This window comes from Merops nubicus, unplaced genomic scaffold, assembly GCF_000691845.1.
Source record: "Merops nubicus isolate BGI_N331 unplaced genomic scaffold, ASM69184v1 scaffold22440, whole genome shotgun sequence".
Taxonomy (NCBI): Eukaryota; Metazoa; Chordata; class Aves; order Coraciiformes; family Meropidae; genus Merops; species Merops nubicus.
Window position 1 is genome coordinate 222 of NW_008581137.1, and position 16,374 is coordinate 16,595.

The 16,374-nt window shown below is 51.3% G+C and overlaps 1 protein-coding gene across 1 annotated transcript in view; it reads left to right on the forward strand.

Annotated features, from left to right (window-relative positions):
* The window catches only part of DET1 (de-etiolated homolog 1 (Arabidopsis)), a 10,913-nt gene extending 92 nt beyond the window's left edge, over positions 1-10,821 (forward strand). Inside the window, 4 exon segments of the mRNA XM_008948877.1 lie at positions 1-971; positions 4,355-4,545; positions 6,152-6,343; positions 10,632-10,821. The exon segment at positions 1-971 is cut by the window's left edge and continues 17 nt beyond it. Coding sequence (XP_008947125.1) covers positions 1-971; positions 4,355-4,545; positions 6,152-6,343; positions 10,632-10,821 — 1,544 coding nt within the window.
* Positions 10,822-16,374: the final 5,553 nt, after the last annotated feature.

Below are 16,374 nucleotides of genomic sequence, written 5' to 3' on the forward strand. Positions count from 1 at the left end.
AGGTCCGCGTCTTCCACCAGAACGTCTTCCCCAACTTCACCGTGGTCAACGTGGAGAAGCCGCCCTGCTTCCTGCGCAAGTTCTCCCCCGACGGCCGCTACTTCATCGCCTTCTCCTCTGACCAGACCTCCCTGGAGATTTACGAGTACCAGGGCTGCCAGGCGGCGGAAGATCTCCTGCAAGGCTACGAGGGGGAGATCCTGGCCAACGGCAACGACCAGAGAGCCGTCAACATCCGGGGGCGGCTCTTCGAGCGCTTCTTCGTCCTGCTGCACATCACCAACGTGGCCTCCAACGGCGAGCACCTGAACCGGGAGTGCAGCCTCTTCACCGACGACTGCCGCTACGTCATCGTGGGCTCGGCCGCCTACCTGCCCGAGGAGCCCCACCCGCCCTTCTTCGAGGTGTACCGCAACAGCGAGTCCGTCACCCCCAACCCCCGCTCCCCGCTGGAGGACTACTCCCTGCACATCATCGACCTCCACACGGGCAGGCTCTGCGACACGCGGGCTTTCAAGTGCGACAAGGTCATCCTGTCCCACAACCAGGGGCTCTACCTCTACAAGAACATCTTGGCCGTTCTCTCCGTGCAGCAGCAGACCATCCACGTCTTTCAGGTGACCCCCGAGGGCACCTTCATCGATGTCCGCACCATCGGCCGCTTCTGCTACGAGGACGACCTCCTGACGCTCTCTGCCGTGTACCCCGAGGTGCAGCGGGACACCCAGACGGGCATGGCCAACCCCTACAAGGAGCCCTTCATCAACTCCCTGAAGCACAGGCTGCTGGTGTACCTGTGGAGGAGGGCCGAGCAGGACGGGAGCGCCATAGCCAAAAGGAGGTTCTTCCAGTACTTCGACCAGCTGAGGCAGCTCCGCATGTGGAAGATGCAGCTGTTGGATGAGAACCATCTCTTCATCAAGTACACCAGTGAAGATGTGGTCACGCTGCGGGTGACAGACCCCTCCCAGGTACCTCCTCCCTCCTACCTGGTGCCTTGGGGCACGTGCCCCCGCGGGTGCAGTGCCCTGAGCTGCGTTTCCACAGGCTGTCCTTTGGGATCCCTGGTACTTTGTTCTCCTGGGACCTTTTGACACCTCTGACACTGTATAACTTTCATATTTCTCATGAATTTCATCACCTCCTTCTCAACTAAAAATGGGAGGGAGGGTGTAACATGGCTGTCGAGTCCCCTTTCTCCAGGGATTGTTCCCCATGCTCACAGGTGCTGGGCCCTCTCCCACATCCCCAGTTGATTTCTTTTTTGCCTGATACTTCATACAGCTCACTGACGTGGCAGAGTTTGGGTCTGCCTTTTCTCATGTACCTTCAAGTATGTTTTTGAAATAGAATAGTCTTCATTTTCACCCAGGAGAACTGGCTTTTCTGTTCTGCCTACTTAGTCTTTAGAGCTTCAGTGAGAAGTGAATAGTGTTAGTATCTAACACACAGTGGTAGTGTTTATGATCTCTCCCAAACTGGAGTGGCAGCTCTTAGATGTAGCTAGTGTGCCAACTGCTTCTCCTTTTAGTTTGGTACTAAAGAAGTCAAATTAGAGCAAATGTAGCTCAGTTGGTGCTGGGTCCCAACAGACATTTCACCCTCTCACAGGCTGATCATCCCTTCCCTGCTGTTGGAGTGGTGGTCAGCTTTTGAGCTCTGTGAAACTGAAGGAAGGTACTTTTCTAACCTATTCCATTCCTTTGATCTGCTTGGGGTCTCTTCTGTTCAAAGCATTTAGCAAGAATTTGCCATAAATTGCTGTGCTGTGTGTAGGTCTGATTGTTCCCTAGGTGTTTTTCTTCCATACCTCCTCCTCCTCTTCCTTCCTGTCTTTGCCAGTTCCAGGACTTAGATCCTAGATAAAATAGCCAGTAGTTCTTTGTGTGTTGCCTGAGTCAAATCCCTCCTGGCAGATGACTCTGCTTTGTTTTTTCTCCTATGTGGTGTTTGTTTCGGGGAGTTCCTTTGGGAGGGAGTAGGTGAGGCTCAAATCTAATGAATTTTACCCATTTGTGTAAAACTGAGCAGCTGCCTCAGAAACAGTGAAGCTTTGTGGAAGTGGCCTGCAGCGTTCTGCTCGCTGCTGCTGCTGTCTGGAAGAGTGCTCCTGAGCCTGCTGGAAGGCTTTGTGGTGGGCCTGGTGCTCCACTGTGGTTCCCAAGGCTTTTGTGCCTGCTTTGCTGCAGCGTGCTCTCACCCCTCCTCACCTGAGGGCTGTTTGGTGGTTTGCTGCTGCCCTTGCACGGGGTGTTTTATGCTGGAGGAAAAGCATCTCATTTCTCAGTCCTTCCAGGAGATAGTTCCGGGTGTGGAGTGGTCTCTGCAGACCTGCCTGAACGTAGGCTTTGTGTTAGGGCTTCCTAAAGAAAACTTGGCTCACAAAGTACCTACAGCTCTTGATTTTTTCCCTGGATGGAGCACTGGTGAGGCCACAGCTTGAGGATTTGGGTCAGTTTTGGGCACCACAGGATAAGAAATTGATTGAGGTGCTGGAGCAAGCCCAGAGAAGAGCAACGAAGCTGGTGAAGGGTCTGGGGAACGTGTCTTAGAGGAGCAGCTGAGGGAACTGGGGTTGTTTAGTCTGGAGAAGAGAAGGCTGAGAGGTGACTTTATTGTTCTCTACAACTCTCTGAAAGGAGGTTGTAGTGAGGTGGGTGTTGGTCTCCCAGGTTTGTAGTGATAGGACGAGAGGAAATGGGTTTCCATTGTGCAAGGGGAGGTTTAGACTGGATATTAGGAAGAATTTCTTTCCTGAAAGAGTGGTGAGGCTTCGGAACAGGCTGCCCAGGGAGGTGGTGGAGTCACCATCCCTGGAGGCATTCAAAAAAAAAGTATAGACATGGCACTTCAGGACATGGTTTAGTGGTCATGGGAGTGTTGGGTTGGTGGCTGGACTTGATGAGGTCTTTTCCAACCTTAATGATTCTGTGATTCTATGACTTCTTGAATGTGTCAGCCAGGAACATCAGGTTTCATCCAGTTTGAGGCTCCTGCCCTCTCTCTGGCTCCTCTGCCAGGAAGGTTGAGGAAGTCACTGTTCATTGTTGGATTTTCAGGGTCTGCACTGAATCATCAAGACGTTTGATGATGTGCTGTGTATATGGAGCTTTGTTTTGTTGTTCTTCTAGGCTCGTGTTGATAGACCTGGCAGCTTTGCTGCATGATTTCAGGGACACCTGACTTGTGCCACCCCTGCCGTGACGATGTTCTGCCTGTTACAGGTGCTACTGGCAAGCACTGAGTGTAGCTTCTCTACTCAGGGGCATCCTGTGGACGTTTCTGGCAAAGAAGCTCTTTTATTTAAGGTTGGAGGATACTCCCTGCAGCCTTCAGTGATGTAAATAGCTTTCCCTTCTGCTGTCTCCTCTTATTTTCTCTCTGCTCCAGCCCTGCCTTTCACAAGGGCTTCCCTCTCCTCAGGCAGTGCTCTAGTGAGTAACCTCTTCTAGCGCGCTTCGTTTTGATGCGTGGGGGCTGCCTTGTATTATCCCGGGTTATTTTGGGGCTGTAAAACAAACAAACCTTGTGATATTTGCAGGTGGGCGGGGTGGGCAGAGTGCCTGCCGTCATCCCTGAGCATTGTTTGGCAGTGAGAAGCGAAGCATTTAGAAATTACCTTTATTGGCAGAGATTTAACCAGCCCTGTGCGTATTCCGCAGGAATTAAGTTACCTTTGAGGTAGGGGCGGGTCCTTGCTTTGGAGTGCTGGGGTGTTGGCACTCCTGTCTCCAGGGACTGCTGCCTTTGATGACCAAGGATTAAATCTGACCTTTCCCACTGGGATGGGAATGTGGTCCATTAAAAAGGAGTCATTAATGCCTTTTAGGTTTTCATTTGTTAGTGGGGTGCCTGGAGGGCACAACTTTTTGTGGGCAGTGGTGTAGTGCACGGTACACTGAAAAGGCTCATCTCTGTGTGATGGAAGTATTAAGAAGGGGAAGAAAATAACATCTCTACTCAAAAGAAAAGAAAAAGGATTTGTGCCCAGCTAGGACTGGATTTAAAATAATTTTGTCAGCAGGCATGAGAATTAAATTTGGCACTTTAGGAAATGTTTTGGATTAGATGGAGGGCCGAGGGAAAGCGAAATCAGAAATTTTGACGTCCAGTTTGAGCTGAAAAACGGGAAGCCCATTAGGTTTTGTTCCTAAATAATCACAGCTAAGAGGTGGATAATTTGGTCCCTGTTGAGGCTGTCGCATAGTGGAATGGATGAGTGTGAGGATGTGGGATTCTCCTGCGCTGCAGAGAAGTTTGGGCAGGGTCTGTGGTGTCATGCAGGAAGGAGGAGGGGACAGCTTCCCAGCTGTGCTCTCCTGGGTTAACCCCTTGCCTCTGCCTCTCTCCCCAGCCCTCCTTCTTCGTCGTGTACAACATGGTGACCACCGAGGTTATCGCCGTCTTTGAGAACACGTCCGACGAGCTGCTGGAGCTGTTTGAGAACTTCTGTGACCTCTTCAGGAACGCCACCCTGCACAGCGAGGCCGTCCAGTTCCCCTGCTCAGCTTCCAGCAACAACTTTGCCAGGCAGATCCAGCGCCGGTGAGCCATTCGGAGCATGCTTTATTCCGTGTAGACACACGCTCGCCCCCCGTCACCTGAAGGCTAGTATCAAATAACCACCTGAACCCTCAGAAAAAAACCCAGTTTCTTCAGGCTGCTGCAAAGGTCTGGCTTGTGCACGCTTCACCTTGCAGCCTCGTGCATCTGGTTTTACATTTCACAGCATCTGTTGCGTTGCAGGAAGGAATAAAGTGGTGGCAAGAAGAAGGAAGAGGAGTTTTGGGAGGAAGATGTTTCCGGCTCTCCCTGAGCAGTAGCTCTTCTGGAGGTTATTAAAGAGTTACTGCCCTGTAGCTTAGGTCCCTGAAGATAAGATTTATCAAGATGATAGTATCATCCAATTGGATGTCTTTTTATCAAGTGGTGTTCTCGGAATTTAGTCTGTATCAGACTCTGTTCTGTAGCATTTTCTCCAGCATCAGTCACAAGCTTGTGGTTTTTGTCAAACTGTGCTGGGAGAAAGGAAACTCACCTGCCTAGAGCTATTGTGAAAGCTGAACAAGATATCAAAATAACCTGAGTTTCTAGAACGTGCTTTATCAGTCAGATGTGGTTTTAATGAGGCAGAGTGTGTTAATTCTTTTGCAACATATTTTTATGTGACTCAGGGTGTTTTGTTCTTCCAACGACTTGTGTCACATCATCCAAAGTACTTGGCAGTCCCTTACAGGCATGAAGCTTCTGTTGATTTTAGGTTGTCGTCACATAAATAAGAGGAAGTTGACTATGTTTGTAACTTTCTCGAGCTGCCTGTCAGGAAATCCATAACGTTCAGTGGGAGAGAGAACGAGAGCACTCACCACAGACACCCCAAGAACAACTCCTGCCTTGTGTTCCAAGTGGAGAGAAGAATCTGTTTGTCCCCTTGGCTACAAGGGCCTGTTACAGGAGTGTTTACCTTCCATAGCAAAGTATAACAGAGCATAATCCACCGTGAGCTGGCGTTTGGCTGTTTCTGGTCAAATGGAAATGTTTTACCCTCCCTGATAGGTGACATCCATGCAGGTAATCTGGCTGTTCTTGTGCACAGAAAGCTCAAATTTTACCTGGAAAGAGAAATCTGGCCTGTGTTAATCTCTCCACCAGAAAGAACTTGCAGCTCACTGTGGCTTCTGAAGAGCTTTAGGCTTCTCATCAAGGTCCTTCCTCATCTAAGGTTTCTCCCTTTATGTATAGCGGCTACAGGGGGAGATTCTCAAGTCAACATTAAGGGCTCAACTGTTGCTGTGAAACCCTCTGGCTTTTCCCTATGCTGTTTCCAGGCTTCCTGGTAAAACTGGGGTTGGCTGCTAATCCATCTCTCCTGGTTTCTGATGCTGCTCATTTCCTGCCCTGCAGAGCAGCTGGGGCCAGACCTGGTGGGTAGGCACAGTCTTGTCCTCCTGTCACTTTGGACTTTGAGAGCAGCAGCGGTAACGATGAGGCTAGAAAGGTCACCAGAGCTGATGGGTGAATCACTGCCATACATCTTTGGCTCAGTTCTGACACCACTGCTGGTTTCCTTCCCTGTCCCTTCCCCTCCCTTATCTGTGAGCTGTGCTGCTCCCCCGTGGCCTTGGTAAGAGGTGTTTTTGGCTTGCTGCAGGTTCAAGGACACCATTGTGAACGCCAAGTACGGAGGGCACACGGAGGCCGTGAGGAGGCTGCTGGGCCAGCTCCCCATCAGCGCCCAGTCCTACAGTGGCAGCCCCTACCTGGACCTCTCCCTTTTCAGCTATGATGACAAGTGGGTGTCAGTCATGGAGCGGCCCAAGACCTGCGGTGATCACCCTATAAGGTATGGGGCAGGCCAAGAAGCTGTACCCGAGGAGAGGGGTGAGAGTCCTCCGAAATCACCTCTGCCACTGGGGCACCAGGAAAGGGAGGAGATGGAGGCCTGTCGTACAGCATCCTTTCACCAGAGGGTTTACTGCAGCAGCCCCGTGAAGCTTGGCCCCTCTCTTTTACCTTATATGTGTGGGAGGGCTCTCCAGGAGTTCTCTCAGAGCTGCCCTGGGGAGGGTTTGGGTAGCAAAGCCCGAGCCTTTCCCGTAGGAATGCTCCTGTTCCTCCTCCTCTTCTTGCAGTCCTGCTGTTGTGTTTGGGCTGTGGGGTGATAGGGGTCTGCATGGCTGCTTTCCTGTGCTGGAAGCATATGGATTCAGCTGGCAAGGATGATCTAGTTTGTCCTGTGGATAAAAGAGCAGCTGGGTTAGGTGTTAACTTGGAATGCTTGTGGTATTGATTTAGCTGTTCTCAGACTTTCCTTGTTTACAGCTCTCACCTTGGGAGCTGCATTCCACTTCATACCCCTCTTCGTTCTGTGACCTGTGGGAAATTTGTTTCTGGAATAGGAGTTTTAGCCAGGTGTAAGGGCTATTCTGTGCCTCTTCTGTCCCAGTCCTCGACGCTGGCAGAAGGAATCAGTCCGAGCTTGGGAGTAAGGAGGTTTGTTTGCAATGCCTCTTGCAGAAACACCAAGATATTTCTTTCTTTTTGTTGGCTGCGGTCGTAGCTGCAAGTACTAGTGGTTGAAAATCCAGCATCTCTGGCCTGAAAGGCTCAAAGAGGCTGAATTCTCCAGGCAGAATAGTCTTTCCTCTTACAGCGCTGCAAAAGCAAACCTATGCTCTGAAAACAAAGAGAGGCTTCAAAGTCTAAGTGCTTTGTTTAGTGACTACACACATGTTGGGGCCTCAGGCAGCCTAGGGAGACCGTTCTGGCCGCCTTCCCAACTTTATTTTCATCAATGCATTCTCAAAAAGTGGTTTCATGTCTCCCCTGGCCCTGACTCAGGTGGCGGGGAACCTCTGATTATTCCGGCGCTCTCAATTCCCAAATTATGTATATTTAATTGAATTTTCTGCCTGTATGATTTGGTTTGATCTCCAGCTCCCTTGTTATCTGCCGAGAAAAGCCTGCCCTTTTCCCCTTGTCGGGCTTGACGTTAGGAGAACTTGCAGGGTGGCAGTTGTCTGCCAGTGCCAACCTGCCTGTGGCTCCCGCAGACAAAAGGGAGCAAAGCTGCAGTCATTTGCTGTGGTTACCTCTTTGTAGTAAACAAAGCAAAGTGCCACCTTCCCTCTCTCCCCTGAGCAAACCGGTTTCAGAGCCAGAGCTTTTAAAGCTCAAAGCTGTGCAGAGTCAATTAGGACTTGAATAGGGCCTGGGAGCAGTGGGGCTCCTGGATTTTGGAAGGTAAGCAGAAGACGAGGCGCTAACCTTAACCATTCAGGAGCTGAAACAGTGCTGCTGTGTTTCTCACACACAAAACAAAGGGACTGATAAAATAATGCTGCTGCCTGGTGTGGTTAGAGGGCTTGGAAAGGAGGGGTCACAGGATTTGTAATCTAAGTCCTGCAACTGGCTGGGATTCAAAACCCTCCAGAAGCTTAGGGTGTTAAATCTGTGTGCAGTTTCCTGGCACCATGTCTGAGGTGGGGAGGCCTCTGTGCCTTTTACAGCAAGCATCTCTGGGCACGGTGTCCTTTTAACCCTTGGTGTTTTTCTGCATCCCAGAAGGCTCAACTCTGGCCACTTGAGAAACCAGCGGTTGTTTGCTCTCAGGCAGGAAGGACTTGAGGTTCCCCATCACTGCTGCCTTCCAGTATCTTTTCAGGAGGCTTGAAGAGAGATTCACTGGGTGAAATGATGGCACTTGTGAGGAAGAGGCTCTAACGCAGCCTTACCTATAGCAGGGGGTCTCTAAAATCCATCTAGATGGCTAATAAGGAGCCATTTAACAAAAAAATTGGTCTGCAGATACATCTTCCATTTTCATACAGTTTGAAAAGGCTGGTCGTGCTGTTTCTGTTGACATACAATTTTATATTGCAGTGCCTAATTTATCCCCAGAGTGAGAGCCCATGGAAATGGCCTCTGATTGCAGAGCACTTTTAAAAATACATTTAAAAATACCAAACTGAGCACATCTTTGAGATTACAGACAGCTTCATCTTGAGTAGTAAATTATTGTGAATTGGGGAGAGAGAGAAGCAGATGGGGGACTGTGCTTTATTTAAAGAATGACCCTCTGCCTACCCAGCCTTGTGTAGGAGGGAAAGGGCTTTTTGAAAAGCCAAATACCAAGATTGTGACTCTCTCACTGGGTTCTTGTGTGCAATTTTCAGGCAGGGCTGGCTGGCACTTTGATTCAGAGGAAGGGAGAGGAGAGTGGCCCTCCAGGAAGAACATGAGGTTCTCAATAGGCTGTCTTGTTAAAATGTGGAGTATGTCTGCTCCTGAAGCAGCCTCGCCTCTGTCTGTCATCACCCCTTCTTCCAGGCTGAGAGCTGAGTGCATCGTGTTGCTGGTGGGGGGGAGGAGGGGGGGGAGATGTGCTCTGAGATTAAAAGCATTCTCTGAGTTAAAACCAGAGGAAAATGCAGAATACCCACATGGACTGAGCGATGGTGGAAAAGGAACAGCTGGGAGGCAAAATGGCAATCCTGTGCCTGAGACTGAAAGAGCAGGGAAGATGAACTGGGACAGCTTCAAGGTGAGGGCTTTAGCTAGAGCCCAGCTGCTTTGTGAAGGCATCACACCCAAAAACCTCCACCACAGCATCCCAGAAACCTCCAACTAAGTCATGGAGAGGGTGGGCTTGCTGTGGAGAATCCCTTTCCCCCAGCAACACGGGGCAGTGATGTTACCTGGGCTTATGCAGGTTGTACAAAACATGCAGAGAAGGTTGAAGAAGCAAAGAGCTTCCTAGACTATCACTTCCTAGACTGGGCACGAATGAGCTCGACCCACAGAGGGGTTTGTGGGTGACAGCAGAAGGATGCAAGCTTTTCCTCGACCACTGCTCTTGCTGTGATTGTGGAATGCAGTCCAGCAGGTGCTTTCTGCCCAGCCTGTCTTGTTAATGCTTTTTTGATGGCAGTGTTCTGTCCCGGTTAGAAGGCAGAACTGTGTCCCACCTCCCTTATCCCTCAGTTTCCCAGGTAGAGAGGTAAATAAGGAAGGCAGGAAGAATGAAAACCTTGCACCAAATTGAAGATTAACAAAATGAAATATATTATTTAACAGGGATCAGAAAGGAAGAAGGGAAGGGGTTTAACAGGGAAGGGGGGTTGTAGGAACAACAAGGCAAGGAAGATTAAACTTCCAAATATACAAAACCCAAATGCTGTGCTGAGGCTCCCCAGTGCTGGATCTCGCTGGATTGAGGTGGATTGAAGCTGGATGCACAATCCTTGGACGTGGATGGAGGCAGGGAAGAGTCTGCAGATCAGGCCCAGGTCTCCAAGATGGCCACGGCCACGTGTAGCACAGGGAGCAGCAGAGCAGCGTGTGCCCAGGTACAAGGTCAAAGGAGCAAGAGGAAGAGAGAAAAAGGAGGTGTGCCTTTCTCCCCTTTTTATAGACCTTGGCAGGAAGTCCCGAAGACAGGAAAAGGGGAGTGGGAATAGGACAGGTGTACGCCCCTTTCATTCAGGCTTGTACCTGGTTTAGGGTTTCAGATCTCCACCCACCAGGGGCAGCAGGTTTCAAACCATTACAGGCAGTCTAAGAGGAGCTGCAAAGCCTCGCTCGAGCTGTGAAGTACATCTTGGCACCCTTGAGCAGAACTGCATCGAGCTGTTCACCTCCCTCCACTGACTGGGGACGTGGCGAGGAACAAGAGCAGCAGCACGAAGCCTGCCTGGTGGCATCAGGAGAGGGAAGGAGCAGCCTTACCCTGGGGGTGAAGGCCATTGCTGAGGGAAGCGAGCTCAGTTCTGTACAGTGTATCTGCCTTGGGGATCAAGGGGAGCAGCTTGCACTGAGAGAGGGTGGAGAGCCAGCACAGGTGAGGTCTGCACCCAGCTTAGGCCCTTTTGTCAAGTCCGCTATGTCAGCAAAATGACAGGCAGAGTTCTCACCCTGATGATGTTAAAATGAAGTCAAGGTTTTCTAGACAGTGGAAAGCTAGGGGGGGACTTTCCCACATAGGCAAGAGCCAGACACCCAGCTGAGGACCTCCCGCTCCTGAGGGAGCTCCTGAGAGGCTTGAGCAGGCCCCTTGTCTCTGCGTGCAGGGAGCCCAGATGGCAAAGTCGATAGTGGGGAACAGCCACAGTTGGACTTTCTCTTCCTTCCAGATTTTACGCCCGTGACTCCGGCCTCCTGAAGTTCGAGATCCAGGCGGGGCTGCTGGGGCGGCCCATCAACCACACGGTGCGGCGCCTGGTGGCCTTCACCTTCCACCCCTTCGAGCCCTTCGCCATCTCCGTGCAGCGCACCAACGCCGAGTACGTGGTCAACTTCCACATGAGGCACAGCTGCACCTAGAGCTCGGGGCTCCTGCCCTCCAAAGCCAGGCGCTCCCACCTGCTCGGAGCCCAAACCGCCCCTCGTGCCCAGGGGCCTGACCTGGGGCACCCCCCCCTGTGCACAGCTGAGCTGCTCACCTTGGGCATGGCAAGGTTTCTTCTGGCTGTGGAGGTCCTGCTGCATGAAGAGCTGCTGTTGTTCCCCACTCCTGTTGATGAGCGACGTGTGGCTGAGGGTCCTTTCCTGGTTTCCCAGGGGCACGTCTGTTTTCTCTCCCATTGTAGGTCTTGGGATGGCAAAGATGGAGCTTTGCAACACCCTTGTGGAGGGCTTCCTTCTGCACTGGTGCTCTCCTACCTTGTTGAGACAAGCAGGGGGTGGGGAGGGCTTAGGAGTACAGCTACTTGCATTTGTACCCTCAGTATTAGTAGGGAACTGAAGCCTTGTTCTCTTCTGCACAGCCTACTCACGTGATTTTAATATGCAAGAGAGCAGGAAGAAAAGGTGTGAAAAATCACTGCAATTGAGAGACACGAGGTGTGTTCCTGACTCTTATGCAAGTCACTCTGTGCCTTAGTATCTGTAAAAGCTCCTAAGTGAAAGGTGGTGTGTGAACACCAGGAAGGCAGGGCAGCTGGTTGTGTCTCTAATGCATGAGGAGGTAGGCTCAGAAGGGGCCTGGGTGGCTGGGAAGGGTATGGGGAGCTACAGCAGATCCTTGCTCATGCTGGAAGGACTTGTCTGCAGTATGGAGGTGAATCTTCATGGCTATCTGCAGGTTCTGCTGCTGAGGGCAGGGGGAACCAAGCCACTGGCACCCTCCTGTGTCTTGGGAGTGTGGAGAATTAGCAGCATTTCTGTTTGCCCAGAAAGGAGGGAGAGGAGACCTCAATTAACGTGCATTGCTGCAGGTTTGCACTTAGGAGATGACCTTGTTGACTTGGGTTGCTTCTCCCCCCCCTGGTTTGACCTGCTGTTCTCTGTGAGAACCTGATTTGCTGTTCCCAGGCCTCAGAGCACAGCTGGCTGGTGCCTCAGTGCTGGCTGGTGCCTCAGTGCTGACTGGCCCACCGCAGTGCTTATGCTGCTGGGAAAATAAGCTCCTGGGTGTAATGCTGCCTGCTGCTGCGGGCTGGTCAGGGTGCTGGCCTGCCCTCCTCTCTTAAAAATGGAGGGTTTGGTAGTAGGCCAGCATTTGGGCTTTTCTCCTCACAGGCTGTGTGCCAGCAGGCAGTGCAGCCATCCCAGCATCACGAGGCGCTGGGGCCTGCCGTTGTCCCCCTCCTGGAGGAGCTACACAGAAAATTGGTGCTTATACACGGGAGACCCTCTGCTTTAAAGGACCCTCTGGGTGTCTCGTTTTGGACCAAAAGGAGCTGTGAGTGATGTTGTGGCCCCATGAAGACCAGTGGCCAGGGAAGTCCCCGTTCAGTTTGCGTGCTAACAGCCAGGCAAGTAACCGTGTGGGTCGGTGGTGCCCGCTGAGAGTAGGAGCGGTGGCCTCGGGCTGGAGGGTGCCCAGGGGTCAGCCTGGGCTCTCTGTCTGGTGGCACGTCTCTCCTGGCCTCCCTAAACTGCTTCCTAGGCTGGGACAGTGCATTTCACCACCCTTCCCCTGGTGCTTGCAGCGCTGGTTTCTCAGGGCAGCAGACAGCTCACGAGGAGGTGTTGCCGTGCGGGCACAGCGCCCCGTCCCTCTCCTCCTCAACACCATTTGTCAAGGTTTTATGTTTTCATCCTGTGATCTGTTCCTCAAACATTCAATTACAGCTCCAAGTGGAGAATCATTTGCACATTGTAGACCATGGGTTTACCTCCTTTTGCACCACGCTCACATTTATTCACACGTCTACTATGAGACTTTTTTTTTTCTTTTCCAAAGCTCTCAGCAGCTCTGTCCAAGACTGGGTTTACTCCTTGGCATCACAGCCGTGGGAGGTCAGAGCTTGCTAAAAGAGCTGTCAGATCTCCATTTAGGCTTCTTTTCCAGTCCACTTCAGCATTTGTGCAGTTGGGGCTTTTGCCAAATTCAGGCCGTCCTGCGTGAAGCAGGGAGCGCGGCACGGATTGTTGGGCTTGGGGCTGAGAGAGCAGAGATCTGTTCTTAGCTCTGGTATTAAATTGTTCTGTGACTGAGGGCAAATTTCTTCCTGTTCCAGCTGGTGTTTTCTTCTCTGTAAATGAGGCCAAAACCGTATTTTCAGCTTTTGTAAAACACTTTGAGATTCATGGATAAAAAGTGCTGGGTAAGTGCTAAGTATTTTCTTATTATGTTTGCAGACAAACTGATTGATCATTCTGGGCACTAATTGCCTTGGAGTACCATAGCACATCCTCTGGTCTTGGCTGCTGCATTTTATAGCTACAACAGAGTTAATTTTATTACAGAAATGTATTGAAAGAAAAGTCTCTCATGCTTGAAATTTTGATTCTTTTCTTTATGAAACAAAAAGCGTGTGTGGTGGGGAGGGTGGGAGGAAAGGGGAGATATTTTCTACCTGTTATTTTTCCTAGGCTAGACAGAAATGGAATAAATGGAATTTGCTTTAAGAGCCTGATTTATTGTCTTTGTTTTAAAAAAAGCTTTTCATGGTTCAGATGGGAATCCCTTTGATAGGAAGGCTTGGCAAGGGGGTGCTTTGGACTACACAGGCATGTCACTTTGAGTTTGCTTCCTCTTCCTGGCCCTTGGAGTGCAAGTGTTGTTCCTACCCAAGGCATTTCTGTAGGTACTGCAGATTTCTCAGATTCTTGTCTACATGAGCTAATGCTGGAGGATGAATTCTTGGCCTTCAACAGTTACGTGTTGCCCTTTGTGTATTATGACTAGCCCAACCTGTATGCAAAACCTCTTCCTTTATTCTATTTATAGCATTTCTCTGACCTTGTGGCCATTTTCTGCTGATGGTCCACGATGGAGAGAGGAAAGCTGAACACACCTTGCTGGTCAGAAGAGCCATTGCCTGCCTGCTGCTTTTAGGTTGGGCTTAGGCACTCAGATTTTCCACTGCACGCTGCTCCCAGCCACGATGCAGCTGTGGAGAACGTTGTGGCTGAGGACATGCAGGCAGGACCTTCCCAAAATCTGGGTTCCCCTTGCAATCTGCTGCTGTCTGTAACAACCTAGCAGCTTCCCTCTTTGTGTGAGCTCCTCTAAGCAGTTGCATCTGGGGCATAAAAGCCACTTTCCCTTGAACCCTTCCCTTGTTTTTCTGTGTGCAGTTCTCTGATGCTTTGCCTTGGAGGCTGAGTGTACCAGAAAGCTCTTGAGCCTGTGGCTTTTCAGATAGCCACGAGGAGATGCTTGGCTTGGAAACTGTGTTTGACTGGCAGCAGAGTCCCATCTTTGTTGTTTCTTGTGCTACCTTTGCCTTTTTTAAAAAGAAAAAAAGAAAGTAGTAAAAGCAGGACACTTGCAATATTTCTTATATCAACTCCATTAGACAGTGAGCCACAGAAATCCCATTAGAATCAAACCTGTGTGTCCAGTAATTGTGTGTCCCTACTAAAGACTCTTTTCAATTAACCTTCCAGCATTGAGTGGCTGGCCCTGATTTAGCTCCCTGATGTTCTCGGTGTACTTACAGGACCTTCCTTTTGCTCAGGTGCTGGTGTCTGTTATGCTTCTCGTGGTCCTTTTGACCCAGATAGAAGAATCAGATTTCGGCTGCCTTAAGAAGTCTCATTGTCTTTCTTGTTTGTGTCCTCCACTGTGCCACTTTTCTGCCAGCTTTTACCACAGGCTTTCTCGGGGCCGTGGGCAGAGAGATGGTGAAGACTGGGTGGCCATGGGCCATGTGGCCCTCTGACAGCTGTCCCTGTGTGAACCCTTATCAGAGAGGTGCACATTGCAGAGCAGATCGATGGTCCTGGGCGTGAGCAACAGGACAGGATTTTGTGGCTTTGCTTTTGCCTTGTTTTCTGAGCTTCAGGCTGCTGATGTGCCCGAATCCTCGTGCTTCCCCGTTACATGCTTGTAGAAGCTTTTCTGCCCAAAGGAGGGAATGGTGGAAGTGGTTTTATTAATTTTTTCTGTCTTTTTCCTGCAGGGATCATGGGCTGAGCTGTGCAAAGTTGGTCAGTGTGGCAGTGCCAGCCTGGCACTACCTGCCCACCAGGCTGAAGGCTCATCAGGCAGCGGCGTCCCCGGCTGCCGCCGCTTGCTGGCTCAGGTCCGCTTTGCTCTGGCTTCTCTGAGGGAAGAGCTGTGCCTCAGGCATAAGGAAATGAGTTCTAGGAAAAACACCCGTGTGGGACAAGCCCTGAATTGCACATTCTTTTGCCTGAGGTTTTGGTATCCGGGTACCACACCGGTTTTAGGGGAGCAGTGTGTAAACTGGCCGTTTGTGGGTGGCTGCTGTGGTCCTGTGTGCGAGGAGAGCTGAAAAGGGGCACAGTGCTCCTGGTCCCAGCTGCCAAGGGCTGTGCTGCAGCCTCTGGGCAACACGTTGGCTCTCGCCCAGATAACAAGGAGTGGAGGGTTGGCTGCATTTGTGCAGAGGTCACTTTTTACTGCATCTTTTCTTTCCTCCTGAAAGTCAAATCCTTTCCTAGGGCACCTTCTGGCTGCTGTACTTTTCCTTGCAGGAGTTTGTTGCCTCTTCTTGGTTTTGTGAGGATGCCAAGTGCACCTAAGAACTTGAGGGCAGTTTTAGAGGAGTATGTTGGGGAGATGCTCAGTGGGTGCCCAGGAAGGAGCACCACAGGGAGAGGTGCCTCCCAGGGGAGCTTTACCCCAGAAAATCTTCCACAAACTGCAACAAGGCAATGGAAAGTGGTGGGTAACACTACAAAGCCCTCAGCATTTTTTTCTGCATTCTACTTTATCTGGGAGCCTTTGGAGGTGTTTATCTTCTGTGAGTGACAGAACTAGCTTGAATTCAGCCTTTTTAAAGCCAAGGGTGTGAGGCTTCTACTGTCCATGGCTGTCCTGCTCTGTGCTAGTTGTGGGCCAAAGCAGCCCTGGCTTTGCCCAGAGGACTCCTTGAGCCCCTGCTCTTGGCAGGGTACTGTCCCTCTCTGAAAGCTGCTCTTTGCCCAGGTTTGTCCTCTCATCTGCCAGCACCCTTTCTCCATCCAGGCGTGTTGTGACAGCCTCAGGTAGGGAGGACAGAGTTGGCTGGGCCAGCACAGTGTCTCCATCCCAGCCCCTGATACGATAAGCTGGGCAGCAGCTTCTGGTGACTCGGATGGGGCTGCTGAGGATGCGCTGGCGGTGCTGACATCCAGCCCGGAGCTGAGAACCCACAGAGAAGAGCCCAGCCCTGGGGGCGCTGGAGCCAGAGGATGTGTGGGACAGGCTGTGCGAGGGGGCTGGAGGGGCTGAGAGCCAGGCAGGTGCCAGGGAAGCCCTGCCAGAGCCGCCTGGCCGCTGGCTGATGTGATCTGAGGGCGTTAATAAGAGCAGCGGGCAGCACCGCGTCCCTCCGAGAGCCCGCTTGCTGCTGCTGAGCTGTCATTTGATAGCTCCTCGGTGCTCCTGGGAGCTGTAAAATGGAGCGAGGCCGGATTAGATGTACCCGCTGGCCTTGGACAGCACCCAGGAGATCCAGCCCTCGCCCTCCCGCCTCC